At 34.4% G+C, this 16,673-nt stretch overlaps 1 protein-coding gene across 1 annotated transcript in view; it reads left to right on the top strand.

Annotated features, from left to right (window-relative positions):
- Cep152 (centrosomal protein 152) overlaps positions 1–13,910 on the top strand; it is a 78,487-nt gene extending 64,577 nt beyond the window's left edge. Inside the window, exons 22-27 of the mRNA XM_026391992.2 lie at positions 3,788–3,955; positions 7,040–7,136; positions 7,884–7,987; positions 9,643–9,799; positions 10,031–10,134; positions 12,628–13,910. Coding sequence (XP_026247777.2) covers positions 3,788–3,955; positions 7,040–7,136; positions 7,884–7,987; positions 9,643–9,799; positions 10,031–10,134; positions 12,628–13,667 — 1,670 coding nt within the window. The 3' untranslated portion in view covers positions 13,668–13,910. The remainder of the gene's footprint in view (positions 1–3,787; positions 3,956–7,039; positions 7,137–7,883; positions 7,988–9,642; positions 9,800–10,030; positions 10,135–12,627) is intronic.
- Positions 13,911–16,673: the final 2,763 nt, after the last annotated feature.

Below are 16,673 nucleotides of genomic sequence, written 5' to 3'. Positions count from 1 at the left end.
TCCTAAGAGTTCAATTGACAGTTTTTTTATTGTTCACAGACCCTTTTCCTGTGCTTATGGGTTCTTATTGCCAGTTAGGTTGATAGTAATGCTACCTTAATTTGTATTTTGCTTCTTACTTTTCATGCAATACCATATTTAGAATAGCCTGAAGGTTATATTTTAACAATAAAATTTGTAGAAACAAATTTTAAATAATATTTGGCTTTGGGAAGTTCTATGAAAGAAATAAGTCCTATGAAAGAAATTAGATTTGGCTGAAGATAAATCATACTATAAAATGGTTTCTTTTTCTTTCTTTAGACTGTTTCCCTTAAAAACAAACACAATAATAAATTTATTAGAAAGGATTAGATCCAGGGGTTAAGGATATAACTCAGTGGTAGGGTGCTTGCCTAATATATGCAGGTCCCTGGGTTTGATCCCCAGCACCAAAAAAAGGAAGAAAAGGAGGAAGGGAGGGAGGGGAAAATAAAGAAAAAACAAAGAAGGGATTAAGTCTGAAATATATTAAAAGATAAAGTCCTTTACAATCCTAGAATCAGAGAGTACTACTACTGACGGTTTTGTTACAGTCTCTTAATATCCTATTATTTTTATTAAAAAGTAATTTAAACATTAATTATGAAATACTTAGTAATGCAAAGAATATATGTAATGCAGAGGTAAGTCATGAAAAACAACAACCAGGAACTAACAACCAGGAACTCAGTGTTAAGTTTAAGAAATAGAATATCACCAGTGCTGGTAACCCACAGTTCCGCCCCACAGATTCCCTCAAACTGAGGTAACAAGTATTCCATTTTTAAAAAATGATTTCCTACTTTTCTTTGTTTTGACCAAATATATATGTTCTCAAGAATATTACTTTATTTTATGTCTCAACGTTATAAAGATGGTTGAATACTCATATTTTTCGTAACTTGCTGTGTTCCTATTTAATATCATGCTGCTGATTCGTCTGCGTATAGCTGTAGTTCATTCATTTTCATCATTGTATAGAGTTTTCTGTTGTATGAATATGTGTTCTTTTATTAATGGGAATTTGCTTGGTTTCTAATTTTACATTAAATTTTTCTTAAGTGAAAAATTTAAAATCAGAGCTGGGGATGGTAATACATGCTTGTAATTCCAGCTACTCAGAAGCATGAGGCAGAAGGATGGCAAGTTTGAGGTCAACCTTTGCAACATAGCAAGACCTGTTTCAAATTAAAAAAAAAAAAAAAATTAAAAAAGAGTTGGGATCTGGCTCAGTCATAGAGTGTCCTGGGTTCAATTTCCCGTGCTGAAACAAACAAAACCAACAACCACAGGAAAAATATGTATCTATATGTCTATATCTATATCTACATACATCTATCTGTGTGTGTGCTTTTCCTGTGCTTCTGGGTTCTTATTTCCAGTTAGGTTGATAATAATGCTACCTTAATTTGTATTTTGCTTCTTACTTTTCATGTTGTATCATATATGGAATAGCCTGAAGGTTATATATTACTGTGAAATGAGTAGAAACAATTTTTCTTTTTTGAGAGAGAGAGAGAGAGAATTTTTTAATATTTATTTTTTAGTTTTCGGCGGACACATCATCTTTATATGTATGTGGTGCTGAGGATCTAACCCGGGCCGCACGCATGCCAGGCGAGCGCGCTACCGCTTGAGCCACATCCCCAGCCCAAGTAGAAACACATTTTAAATGATATTTGGCTTTGGGAAGTTCTGTTCATGTGTGTGTGTGTGTGTGTGTGTGTGTGTGTGTGTGTGTACATACACTGATATACATGCATATATATGTATATATATATATATAGATAGATGATACCATACACTGATATACATGCATATATATTTACACATATATATGCATGTATATCAGTGTATGGTACCATTGTGATGCTTCATTGATCCTTTGATGCTCATGAACATAATTGGTTCCATTTAAGTGAAACTAAATAGTGAGGAGAGAGCAAATAATAATTTTGCTGGACCAGTGACTTTATATTAACATTTTAGATACTGGTCGGTCTCTGTGCCTAATTTGTGTTTCTACTTTATTACTTCTTATTCATGGTTATAATCTACCTTCTGTATCATTTTCATATTATTTTAATTTTCTGAATTCTACACATTATTTATGACAATAGCTATTATTATTGTATACTTGCTATATGCCAGTATGCCAACAATTTACACATTTATGTCTCCCAGTAATTTTTAATCATTTTTTTAAAATATGGAGACAATTTCAAACTTTTTAAAAAGTAGCAAAAATAAAAGCAGTTGTTTACAACTCTTGTGTATCCTTTAACTAGAGAGAAATGTGTTGACAATGTTTTACCCTTTTTATGCTTTTTGGTGTGTATGTATATGTGAATTTCATTTTTTCCTGAACCATTTGAGGGTAAGATGTATGCATTGTGACCTTCATGTTTAAATATCTCAGCCTGAATTTTTCAAGAATAAAGTATTTTCTTGCATAACCTAACAGTTAATTTAACATTAGAAAAAAGTATCAATCTGTTGCTTGTATTGTAATTTTGTGAGTTGACATGATAATGTCTTGTATAATATTATCCCCTCCCCTACAGGAATCTGTCTAATGCCAGGTATTATTACATTTAGTTGTCATGGGTTTTAGCCTCTAAGGTAGAATATTTCTCCAGCCTTTCTTTGTCTTTCTTAGCATTCTTGAGAGAAGTATCCTCTATTCCCATGACCCGTGTTTATCAAAACTTCTCTTGTTTGGGGTTTATCTGGTGTTTCTTCATAATTAGATTCATACCATGCTTTCTGGGCTGGAACGCTGCATGGGTGATATGTCTTCACATTTGGAGGCACATTTGTCTTATTGGTGAGGTTTGTTTGGTCACCTGGTTAAAGGTTGTCCAATTTCTTCATTATATACTTATTGGGGTTTCCCCTCCTTGCAACTAGTAAAAATCTGTGAGGAGACACTTTTAAGACCATGCAAATATCCTCATAAAACTTCCTCTTAGATTTGGCAATTATTGATGATTCTTGCCAGATCCATTCTTTCCCATGCTGGTTAAAAAATAATAATTTTCCAACTCCAGGCCTTCTTCCATTTTTACCAGTTGGCACTCGTCGTGTTATAGTTAAGAATCCTCCTGTTTCATTTACCTATTATCCATCTACCTACATATGTATCAACCTACCCATCCATCTACTCAGAGGATTATTGATCTGATTCACAAATTCCTGTTTTTTCCCATGCTTTATAATTCGTTAGTATATTTAATTTAGTGCTCAAGTTGTCCCAGATTCAGCTAGTGAAGCACTTTCAAACTGGCTCCTGTATCCTTGCAACATGTCTACATTTTTTTTTTAGTACAATCTTACTTTCTTCATGGCAAGATATTTCAATTTCGTTTAGTATATACCCTCTCCCAGTACTGGAGTCAGCAATTTCTTGAAGATCCCTGGTTCCTTTTAGTGTTGTGGTATTCAAGACCATGATCTGAGCCTTAGGTTTCATAGAAGTTTTTAAAGTAGATGGTATTACAATTTTACATAATAAAAAACTAAGCCTCAGAGAACTTAAGTAATATGCTTTCTGAGTCATACAGCTAGTAAGTAGTGGAACAGGACTTAAATCCAGTTTCTCTTTCTTAAGCATCATGCTCTTTCATTATACTATAGCCTTTCAACAGGAGTCATGTCATCTAGTTTACTTTCTGTGGGTGTGTGTGTATGTATGTGTGCGCACGCGCGTGTGTGTAGAGTCCTTAGTTAACTTACATAAAAGTTTTCTGTCATTTAATTTTTGCAGATAAGAAAAAGACACTTGAAATTAAAGATTTATGCTGTGGACACTGCTTCCAAGAACTTGAAAAGGCAAAGCAGGAAGGTCAAGATCTGAAAAGAAAACTGGAGAAATGCTGTAGGCATCTTCAGCATTTAGAAAGAAAGCACAAAGCTGTAGTGGAAAAAATTGGAGGTTAGCACCCAAAGTTGCACTTCCACGAGTATAAAAACTCTTTGATCTTTGTCGAAATGTTCAGATGTTACGCTTTTATGAATGTATGTGCTGGTTCTCTTTGGGGATTAATATAAACCAATTTGGACCTCATTTTTACTAATCAAATTATTAATAAACTTGAAGGAGGAAAATTTCAGCTTTGATTAAAAGCTTCCTATTCCTTTCTTCCTTTCTTGACTGAACAGACATTGAGAGCTCAATGTGTGTCAAGCAGTATTCTAGGCACTGGAAGCCTTCACTAAGCCTTAGAAAATGGAGGTGTTTGCCACTGAGAGCAGTGTTCTAGGAGCGGGGAAGGCATAGCAAAGGCCTGGGGTCTGCTAGCCTCCATCCATCCCATGCCTCACAGTGCTATCAGGATATGAAAGGGATAGCTTAGGCCATTTCCCACTGCTCTTCTGAAAAAAAGGAAGCTGTTGGGCCTAAACCCCTGCACCCTCTTATTCACCTATAACCCGTGCTCTGAACTCTGCATTCGAAATGTTTCTGATTTCTGAACTGATTGTATTTTCTCTTTCTGCTAGATCTTGCATATGATGTTGTCTCTGTCTTATATTTACCATACTATTTCCCTTTTGGTCTGCCTCATGCTTTAGAATTCAACTCAGTAGATGCCTCATTTGCAAAGCCCTCCTTGATTTTTCCATCGGGTTAAGTCAGCCACTCTTGGGCAGCCCTGTAGCACTTGGCTCTTCCTCCACTGTTTCCATTACCATTCTGTATTTTAATCATTTGGTTACTATCTATAATCATTCGGTTACCTAGTCAGACTCCTCCCTGAGGGTAAGGGCTATGTCTCTTGTCTTATTCATCCTTGTGGACACGATGTACGCCATCTACCATACAACAACTGTTCGAATGAGTCAAAAACCTAATACCAGGGTCTCAGATAATTGTGTTGTCCAAAAAGACTTGGCAAATTAGATCATTTATTTTCTCTCTTTTGTCTGGACAATGGAAATCACCTATAACTATCTTCCAGTTTTTGCACCAATCCATTCCCGTAGGGCAGCAATAACAACCTTTTACAAAAGGAATTGGTTCATGACACTCTTTTGTTAAGAGCTCTTCAGTGGCTTATTCAGGCCTTTAGTATGAAATACAAGCACTTAATTTAGCCTGGTTTAAAAAGGTCTTCATGATTTAGCCCTGCCAGCCCTCAGCCTTGTCTCCACGGTCCTCTTATTCTCAGGCATAGTATGGATTTCAGTGTCTCATCGATGAGCCTCTTGTCTTCTTCCTCTATCCAAACTTCCTGGTATCATTGCCTGGCTAACTCCCACCCATTTTTCTCCTTATACATTACTTCTTCAGGGCGGTTTTCCTGACTGCCACATACCTGGTTAGGTCCTCCTACTACATACTCTTTGAAGCTCCTGTGCTTTTTATAACATTCAGCATCTTTGAAATTATTTATTGTCTGTACTCCTTGGAGGTTTAGACTTTTGAGCAACAAGAATCAAGTCCTGGAAGTACTATGCCAAGTTACTATCTATAATCATTCAGTTACCTAGTCAGACTCTTCCCTGAGGGTAAGGAATATGTGTCTTGTCTTATTCATCCTTGTGGACATGATGTACGCCATCTACCAGCACTTGGCATAGTATTTCCAGCAGTGTAGCACATACTTGGGTAAATATTGCTGACTAATGAAGCCACCTGCCACCACCTACTGCTAACCAAGTCTGTTAGAGATAGCTAGTAAGTACTATAAGGCCGGAAAGGGTCTTACAAATTTTGAGATAAAAAGCTTTAACAGCTACACTTTCCTTTTGATTAACTTTACTCCTTAATAGAGACCAGTAGAGTAAATGAGATATATTTGTCCAGCTCAACTATAAGATATAGATAAAATATAGCTCTTGCAAAATTTAATGAAAATCAAAATATTTTTACATAATAGAATGACCACTGAATATGATTATTATTTACAAGTAATATTTAACACTGTAGATTATGGTCATAGTTGTTTTGCATAGCGATTTTTAAAGCTGCTATCCTATCTTCCATAATTCCAAGACTTAGAAATGATCCAAGAAAGTTGCTACTTTCTTTAAAACAGTGGACTGATAAAAAGGTCAGGGCCAGAATTTTAAGTCATTTAATAGTTTTATTTGAATTTTTTTCCTCAATATATATCTATTAGGTGATAATATCTTTGCTATTGTGCCTCCTTCTTTTTTGTTTCTTAATTCTTTTTTTTTTCATTTTCTTGGTAGCATTTGTTAAAAAGTGGTTTAAAAATATATGTTATATCAACCACCAGGGGTTATAGGATAATTGCATTCCCTAGCTCATGAGGTGTGTTGAGGGGCTGGCATAGCAGGAAATGTGAAGTACCATGTTCACATTTTACTGAACCTTGGTATTGCCAGGCCTTGTTTAAGGCATTGGGTTTTTTTTTTTTATTTCTGTCATAATCTGTAAGGCATGTAAAACTGTCTTCATTTTACATGTGAAAAAAACTTAGATTCAGACAGATTAATATGTCTAGATTCATCTAGTAGGTAATAAACTGGGGTAGTGTCAAAAGTTTGTCTCTCTGACTCTAAAATTCATGCTTTTTTTTTCTTTTATACTATATGGACTCCAGTTTTCTCATATTCTTTTTAAAAGTCAAAGAATAAAAATCTTACATTATTTCTGAAAATGACAGCTACTTAAGATTAATTTTCTCTATATTTTGTATTGAGGTGCTTTTTCAATGATCATCTATAGGAGCATGGACCATATACTAGATTTAAGGAAACATGTAATTAAACCTAATAGGTATCTACAGATCTTCAGTCTGGCTGGAAAACAAAACTTATGCATGTGTTTTATACACTCCAGGACAGTGTGTAGCTCAAAGCAAGATGAAGATGGGTTACAGACATTAAGTAAAGAGAAAATGTAACAAGGAATTGTTCAGACTAGGCTTATAAGGGAATGAAAGACCCAGGAGAGCAATTGGAAATGATGCAAAATAGAGACTTTTTTGTTGGGAACGTGTGGAAAGGAAGACTGGAAAAGACCTAACCTAATATAAACTTTTTTTTATAGAAGAGAATAATAAAGTTGTTGAAGAATTGATAGAAGAAAACAATGACATGAAGAATAAATTGGAAGAACTGCAAACACTTTGTAGAACACCACCAAGGTAGACTTTTACTATCTTAAAAGACTGTTTTATTTCTAAGTCTAATTTTTAGAAATATCTCTGATATTGTTCTATTCCTATAAAGAAGTATAAAAAAAAGGGAAAATTTCCCAAACCCTAACCCCAGAAGATACCCTCTGCTAACCCTGTTTTATATCATTTCAGCTTCTTTTACACACACCCTATGCACAATGTGCTTCTTAAAAATTGGAGTGATTGTAACCCTTTGTTAACTTAGTCTTATGAGAAAAACATTCCCCCGAGTTATTAGATATGTTCCTACAATGTGCTTTTTAATAGCTTTCATATATTTTCATCATGTGGATTTACCATTATTTATTTAAGCAACCATAATATAAGTTGTCTCCATTTTAATCTTGCTTTAGTGGAATTTTTTTTTTTTTTTTTTTGGTATTGGGGATTGAACTCAGGGACACTTAACCACATCCCCAACATCTCCAGCCCTATTTTTTTTTTTTCAATTTTACTTAAAGACAGGGTCTCACTAAGTTGCTTAGGGCCTCACTAAGTTACTGAGTCTGGCGTTGAACTCACAATCCTCCTGCCTCAACCTCTGGCGCTACTGAGATTCTAGGCATTATACCACCATGTTTCAAGTGTATGAAATTCTCAGTTTATTTTATTAGACTATATTTTTATTTAGAACATATTAATACATATATGTATATTTTAAAAGTCAATTTTTTCATTATAATCTCTGCTTTTGCCATCTTGGATTGTCTTTAGGTCACTGTCAGAAGGGGCCATTGAAAATGCATGTCTGCCAAGCAATAGGCAGGCCTTGGAAGAACTTCGGGGGCAGTATATTAAAGCTGTAAAAAAGATTAAGCGTAAGTCCCTAAAGAGATTCCCAAGATTTTTAGGATGGTTTGAACATTTTTTATTGCTATGAAATGTAAACTCAGAATTTATGCGCATTAGTACTTTGAGGGTATTTTTCAAACTGGCTTTTTCTTCAATCTTAGAAAAGATCATTGATACCATTTCAAAATTTTGTAGTAATGGATCATTTTGCCCAAATATCTTTTGGAAATGACATGAAAGTAGAGTTATTTTTATATTGTCGATTATCCTGGATTCTTTAAAATTGTTGCTATCTAGACATTAGTACTAAACTAAAAATATAATACCTTACCACATGAAATTTAGTAATTATTACATATTAGCAATTATTGCTTCCTACCATAAACTTTTAGGGACTATGGAAATGAATCCAGTTAGCAGCTGTTCTGTTTTTTCTCATTATCATATCTAACACTTGTAAACTTGGATCTCAAGAATTTCTCAGAACCAGGTAGTGACAGCCACTCTGAAGAGCATTCCCCTGGTATGTTTTCACAGTATAAAATACTTCCTGCTTTTTAATTACAAAATTGCAGAGGATGGATGTATGTTTCAATATAATAGCCAGTGTTTTTATAGGAAAATGTATATTTGCCTCCTAAAATTAAATGAAGTACATGCCAACATAAAACCTCCAATCATCCTTTCTAAAATGTAACTATGACATAATACACACATACAAATTATCTTACATTTTAGAAAGGATGATTGGAGGTTTTATGTTGGCATGTACTTCATTTTAATTTTTCCTATTTCAAATAATGAAAAGTAGATGTGGCATTATTACATAGGATTAATTTCAGATGCTAACGGACATTAATAGGGCAATTCTTATATAAATTGGTATCCCTAATATAATAAAGATGGTGAAATTCTAGATGTAAGATGTAGTTCTGAATTTATTTTTGTAAAAAGTTAAAGATGAAAAGAAAATTTAAAAACTGTGGATTAATGATTTTATGCAAACTTCAGAAGATAACTGTCTCATCACTCTCTACAGTAGCATTTTGTATAAATCTTTCATAGATTGTAATGTATTTAGTTAGATGCTCAATAAATGCTGCTGAAAGTAAATGAAACATAGATTTTCTTAGCCCAAGAGAAGAATATGAATCTTCACAGCTCACACTGTGTCCTTTTCTTTTGTTTTTCAGTTTTTCTCTTCCTTTCTGTTCACCTTTTCCATTTCTTTTTCTTTTAAATGCTTAAGTTTCTCTGCCTCCTATTTTATTTTTTTGCCCAAGTATTTAGAATATGATGAAATACTCTGTATTTCCTTAGCATATATAGCTATCCTCATTCCAGAAGAACCAACCGATTCTCTTGAGTCTACCAAAATGGTGATCTGAAATACCTCATTTTAATGATTACAGAAAGTATAAATTTATTTGGCTTAACAGCAACTACTTTATGACATACTAGAGGGTCAGGATTTTAGGTGGGGCTCAGTTGACCAATCCAGCTGCCCCTGTGGCTTCCTTGGGGGTCACTGAGTGGTCTTTGGCTGGATTCAGGGCAGGTCTGGCGTAATGTTTAAACCATAGCTCCAGTCACCTTATCTCCCAGAAGAATAGTCTGACGTCTGCCTCCCATGTTTCTGAAAAAGTTCTTATACCTCCTGTGGGTGTTCTCTCCCCTATAGGTGACATGCTTCGTTACATTCAGGAAAGTAAGGAAAGAGCAGCAGAAATGGTAAAGGCAGAGGTGTTGCGAGAACGTCAGGAAACTGCCCGGAAGATGCGCAAATATTACTTAATTTGCCTCCAACAGATTTTGCAGGATAATGGTAAAGAAGAAGGGTAAGTTCAGTACAAACAGTGTGTCCTAAGAGCACCAGGACAGCATATTGTTATTTTCTAAACATTTTCCTTAACCACAAAATTAGCTTTTTTAATATGATCAGCTGTCAGGGATTAAGAGAGGCTTATGGCTGTGCTACCCTAAATGTTGGCAGAGTTAATAGGAAAACAAATCCTGGGGCTCAGGAAGTTCACAACTATTTTAATTTTGTATTTTGGAATTCCCCACAGGGCTGAGAAAAAGATTATGAATGCTGCTAGCAAACTTGCTACAATGGCAAAATTGCTAGAAACTCCTACTTCTAATAGATCCCAGTGCAAAACTGCACAGGCAGGTATGTCTAAAGAAGTCACTTGAGTGGTTTTTCTCTCTCTTCTTTTTGGATTTTGAATATTCTCAGTATGGAAAAGAGCAAAGTGTAAGGAATAGAGTTTATAAAGTTGCAGGGAAATTACTTAAACTAGAAACTTACCAAGAAAGAGCGTAGAATTTCTGGTTCAAGTAGATAGACTAAGTGTGCCTACCAGCTCGCTGTTTTTGTAGCTTTCCGTCATTGCTTTCATCCCTAAAAATGATAGGAAAAGTTTTAAACAACAAATAAAGAATAAGAAAAATATGAAATCACATCTGGGTTCCAAAAGATGTTAATGGGTAAATCAGAAGCTATAAGAAATCCCGAAAGAAGCCAGACGCAGTGGCACATGCCTATAATCACAGCAGCTCGGGAGGATCATGAGTTCAAAGCCAGCCTAGCAACTCAGCAAGGGCCCAAACAACTCAGTGAGACCCCATCTCTAAATAAAATATTTAAAAGTGCTGGGGATGTGGCTTAGTGGTTAGGCACTCCTCAGTTCAATCCCCGGTATTAAAAAAAAAGAAAAAAAGAAAGCCTGAAAGGAAGAAGACTGTATACAATTGAAAATGGAAAACTGTAATTCAAAACTTCCAGAAGATGACAGCCTTGAGTCGGAGTAATATCAAAATTGTGCCACATATGAAAGTATACGGGATGTCTGTGGGATAATTTGTTGGGTGTTCTAGAGCAGTGGCAACCAGGTGAAGTCACTCTATTTCTTCATTCCCTTCCCACTCTTGATTCGGCTGGGCAATAGCAACAGGAAGAAAAAGTCTGGGAGCAGGGAAGTGTTCCAGGTGGCTGGCCACATGTGAAGGAAGAATTAGGAGCCCAGAACTATTAGATCTTTCTGTCCTGCTGCTCATTCTCCCTTCCCCTCCCCAGTTCATTTAAGGCAGGCAGCATAAACAGATAACAGTATTCAGGACATCTAAAAAATTACCTATAACCAAGAATCACCATGCATTTACAGAAAGCTATCACTGTGAAAAAAGACACCAAACTAACATCAAAACAAAACCATTAGAACTTATAATAAAGCAATGGAATTGATAGAATAAATAACAGAACCTAAGAACGTTAGAAATTATAGTCTTCTTGGAGAACATGATAGAGGAAACTAAAATATGCTAAAACTTTCATTATGTTCAAGGAGAAGATGTGGGTATTGATAGCTTTATAATTACAAGAAAAATATAGATTTAGGAATATGTGCTAAAACTTAAGGGTAACCAATAAGAAAGAGAATATATAACTTTCTAACTAGTAGAAAAAAGAAAACCTTAGAAGAAAAATTTCTAACAAAATCAAAAATAGAGAATGGTTAACAACAACAACAAAAATGTAGAAGATAAAGTTGAAATATCAACAATCACACTAAATATGAATAGGTTAGACTCATCTATTAAAAGGTCATAACTTTCAAATGCAATTTTCTAAATTATGGACATTTGCTATTTTAACAAGAAGAACATCTAAAATTCAAATACCAGGGTAGAGAGTGATATACTTAGCAAATGTGGTGCTAATATTGATGAATTATAAAAGTAACTATAATATTAGGTAAATGAGAGCATTTAAAGGGACATAGATGATATATAGTTCATGATAATAATGGAATGGTCTCCCAAGAAACTATAAATTGTTTCTTTTTGTGTATAAATAGTTTTAGAGTGTAAAAAGTAAGAGCTGATAGAAATACCTGGGAAAAAAAATGGTAAATTCCCAATCATACTGGGACATGTGTAGCATTATCTGTGGGGAAATGGAGTATTTGAACTTCTAGAAAACTTAGAGATTGTTCAGGAATACATGAGACATCCCTCATGTAGGAGCACAAAGATTATTTGTGTAAATTTTGGAATGGTGATGAGAACTTTAGGAATAGTCAGTGGCATACGATAAAGAAAGACATTTTCTAGAGCGGGGGCAATGTACAGGTAATATCCCTGGTAGAACGTCCCCTTTTTCATGGACTCTAGACCAAGATATACCATTTCTGAGACATGATGCTTCTAATTCAATACTGTGTGGCTGTTTTGCCTTTGATCTGATTTAGTATCCTAGCCAATTAAATCAGAAACTGTATTTAAGTTAGGTTGTGTGTAGGAGGTGGGTATAGGTGCTAGGTGGGTGGGGTTCTTCCAACAGATTTTCTTTATTAGAAACTCCATACTGACCCTCAGAATCAGCAAAATTGTGAATATTGCAGTTGGCTTTTGGAGAGCTATAACATCTCTTTCAGAAAATGATTGATCAGGTGGATAGCAATAATAATACATTAGACTTTAGCAACAAAATCAGACATATGTAAAGGAATATTTTTATGTGTCTAGCATTGATTTTTTTTTTGAGTGATTAAAATACATTGGCGTTCTTTGAGAATACATAAATACATAATTTATTCTTATCTTTAAATGTTAATTTTCTCCTAATTTATGTTCCTCTAATTTTGTGTTCTCTTGCACATAGTAACACTACCTGTGACTTCAGAGATGCTGATTGGAGTTGAAAAATCAAAAAGAAATGATATGAATCAGAATATACAACATTTTGAAACCAAATCAAACTGTGTAAAAAGCATCCCCAGAAGTATGTGTGAACAAGTTCCTAAGAGGAGGGCTGCTTGTAATTTACAGAGGCGGTTAGAGGATTCAGAGCATGGAGACATACAGCATATGGGTTTCAAGGGGTCACATTCAGACTTTCAGTTTGGGGATAGAAGTTGCGGACACCTAGACATTTTGCCAAAGAATGTTTCTACTGAATTTGTTCCATATGAAGTTGAAGAAGGCTTTGATTTGCACAAGAAGAAAGACCTGCCCAGTGACACTGGCTCTCAGTCACTTCTGCATTCAGGTGTATACCCTTTTCTGGAAACCCTTGGAAATAAACCCTCACCTAGTTGTTCCCCTGGGCTTTCTGAATCAGGATCCACACATACAATCTTTCGAGGTCCTAAGGAGAGGCCTGGTTTAAAAGCATATATATGCAATTCATTCACAGAAAGTGAAAATGCTACATCTGAGAGCAGTCACGGTTTGGGTGTTCAGGAAACTCCAGTAAAGGACGGAGGAGACCTCAGTGACTCATTAGGCTGCCTTTCCAACAGTGCAACTTTACCCTGTAACAGTCGTGAAGTGTCATTTTTACATGATAGGACACAAAGAACTGTGGATATGCTAGGTGACTCTGCTAAGTTCAGACAGTTTTCAGCAACCAATTGTTTTTCAGATACAGAGAAAGATAATATGATTTGCCAACCGATGAAATGTCAGAGTGATCATGTTCCAGGCCTGTCAAAAGAAACCCTGTATCCCCATCAGGGGAAGACCAGTGTGACTCCCGGACACCCAGTGCATCATAAGGCTGATATATTCAAGTCAGATTCCAAAAAGCTGAGCAGTACAGTTCCATCTTCAGTATGTCGGCAGCCTGCAAGAAAATCAATTATTCCACTATCAGGCCAACAAGATAGTGGCTTTGATAGTCCATTTGTTAATCTAGACTAATTGTTGTGCTCTATTTAAGAAGAATCATTAATATATCAACAAGAGAAGACTTTGTACTGAAAAAAATTGTGGGCTCTAGCTATATTGAGATGTTTTAATAACATCTATTATATGAGTAAAGTATTCTCATAAAATTACTTGAGATATTTATGTTGCCTTAATCTTCTAAAGGCCAATGGTGTGTTTATAATCTGCTTCTGTGTGGTGCTTATATTTGGTTGCTAAACTATCTATTTTTATACTTATAAATTGGCTCACTCTGCAGTGTTAAATTATTTAAATAAAATTGCATATAATCTGTAGAATTGTCATGAATTATTTTGTAGTTCATATTAACATTAACATCATGCTTCAAGTTCACTCAGGAAGAAATATAAACTTGGATTATTTGTATATATGACCAGCCAAATGTAATTTTTGAAATTGTCCATGTTGTGAGGATATAGACTTAGTCTAGACGTACTTTTCCTAGAAATGTCTACTCAAAAATTTGATTCTTGCTTTCATTTAGATAAAAGAGGTTTTGCTTTAAAATACAGATCTGTGTCCTGGTTTCATTATTTAAAATATTAGTCTGATTTTTTTTCAGTTGATAACTTATATTATTTTATGTCACATCCAGAGACTTTGTCTCTTTTATCTGAAATATTACTTTTTGAAAATTTGAAATAATAAGCTTTGTGTCTAGCAAAAAATGTGAAACCTATAGAAATTTTACATTAGTGCAGAATTGCCTGACTTACAAGTGCTGGGGTTGGAGGTTGTAATTCTGAATGGAGAACACATGCAGAAATGGATGTCCACCTAAATATCAGTTTTCTAGACATTTTACAGATTTGTACAGAGGGATATGAAAGTGTTAGATGCATTCTCTTATAGTCCTTTTAATTTCAGTAAAGTCAGTAATGATGTCCCTTCTTTTCACTCCTGATTTTGGTATTCTGTGTTATCTGTATTTTCAAGCCTCCCCTCCCCCCATAGAAGGACTTTGATTTCATTGATTTTTCCCTCTGATTTTTATTTCTTTTCATCTGCTTGCTTTAAGTTTAAATCATTCTTATTCATTTATAAAGTAGAAGTTTAGGTTACTGATGTAAGTATTTAAATCCCTCAATTTCCATCAGCACTGTTAACAATACTTCATGGATTTTGGTATGTTATATTTGTTTTCATTTAGTTCAAAATATTTTCTAATTTGCCTTGTGATTTCTTTTTTGACCTATAAGTTGTTTGGAAATATGCCATTTTATTTCCAAGAATTGGGGGTTTTCCAAATTTCTTTCTGGTGTTTATTTTATATCTCTTTGTTATTGGAGAATATGCTTTGAATGATTCCTGCCCTTTTAAATTTTTGTTATTTTGTGGTCTAGCACATGGTCAATCCTGGAATTTGTTTCACAGGCACCTGAAAAGAATGTGTAGTCTGTTTTTGTTGAATAGAATGTCCAAAGATGACAGGTCAATTTGATTGACAGTGTTGTTCGAGTCTGCTATAGCTGTGATTTTCTGCCTGTTCATTCAATTGGTTATTAAGAGTGGGGTGTTACAATCTCTGGCTAGAATTGTTCAATTACCTGTTTTTCCTTTAATTTCTGTTGGACTTTGTTTCGTGTATTTTGGAGGTTTGTTTTTAGGTGTACATGCCTTGATATTTGTTATATCTTTCTGATGTTTTGGCTCTTTCTCATTATAAATTATCTTTTTTGTCTCTAATAAAATTTTTTATCTTAGTCCATTTTGTCTGTAATAACTGCAGCTATTCCATTTTTCTTGTGATCACTCTTTGCATGTGCATCATTTTCTGTCTTTTTTATTCTATTTACATTTTTCAATTTAGAGTCTGGCAGATAGCATATTATGGGGTCTTACTTTTTTTATCCAGTCAGTCAAGCTTTGTTTTTTTCCATTGGAGTTTTTAATCCATTAAAACTTAGTATAATTACAGTTGTCTTTGTGTCTGCCATTTTGCAGTTGGCTTTTTGTGTTTCTTTTGTTATTAATTTTTCCTTTATTGCCTATTGTGTTAAATAAATATTTATGAGATTAAAAAGTGTTTACTAATTTTTTAAAATATTTTTTTGTAGTTGTACACAATAACTATTTTTAATTTATTTTTATGTGGTGCTAAGGATCGAACCCAGGGCCTTGCACATGTGAGGCGAGCACTCTACCGCTGAGCCATAACCCCAGCCCCAGTGTTTACTATTTTTGAGTTGTTTTTTTAGGTAGTAGCTATATAGATATTCTGGTAGGCATCTTAACTTTTCACAGCCTACTTCAGATTAATGTTGACTAATGTGTGATAAAATACAGCAACTTTGTCCCAGTTTAGTTTTATTTTCTTCTCCCTCCTTTGTGCTGTTATCATATATATATATATATATATATATATATAATATATATATATATGATATATATGTGAAACCTATAGAAATTTTACATATATATATATTGTATTTATATATTGTCATTTATATGTTAAACTGTATGATGTTATAATTATTCTTTAAAACAAGTCTTCCAAAAAATTTAAGAAGAAATAATTTATAGTTATTTCTTTTTTTTTTTTTTTAGAGAGAGAGAGAGAGAAAATTTTTTAATATATATTTTAAGTTTTTGGTGGACACAACATCTTTATTTTATTTTTATGTGGTACTGAGGATAGAACCCTGCGCATGCCAGGCGAGTGCACTACCACTTGAGCCACATCCCTAGCTCCTATAATTCTTTATATTTACCCACACAATGACCACCTCTGCTGCTCTTCATTTTTCCTGTGGATTTAAGTTACCAAGGCTGATATTTTCTCTCATTACAGTACTACTTCAATATTCCATGTACAAGAAGTACACCAGTAAAGATTCTCCTAATCTTTATTTTGAATGTGTTTCTAATGCATTTATGAAGGACGGTGTTTAACGGATTTACAATTCTTGTTTGGCACTCTGAACACGTAGTTTCACTGCTTTATGGCCACTGCTGTTTATAACAAAAGGTCGGCTATTG

The sequence above is a fragment of the Urocitellus parryii genome, chromosome 6 (genome assembly GCF_045843805.1).
Source record: "Urocitellus parryii isolate mUroPar1 chromosome 6, mUroPar1.hap1, whole genome shotgun sequence".
In the NCBI taxonomy this organism is placed as follows: Eukaryota; Metazoa; Chordata; class Mammalia; order Rodentia; family Sciuridae; genus Urocitellus; species Urocitellus parryii.
Note: the sequence above shows the minus strand (reverse complement) of the source record. Positions and strands in the feature narration are given on the sequence as shown.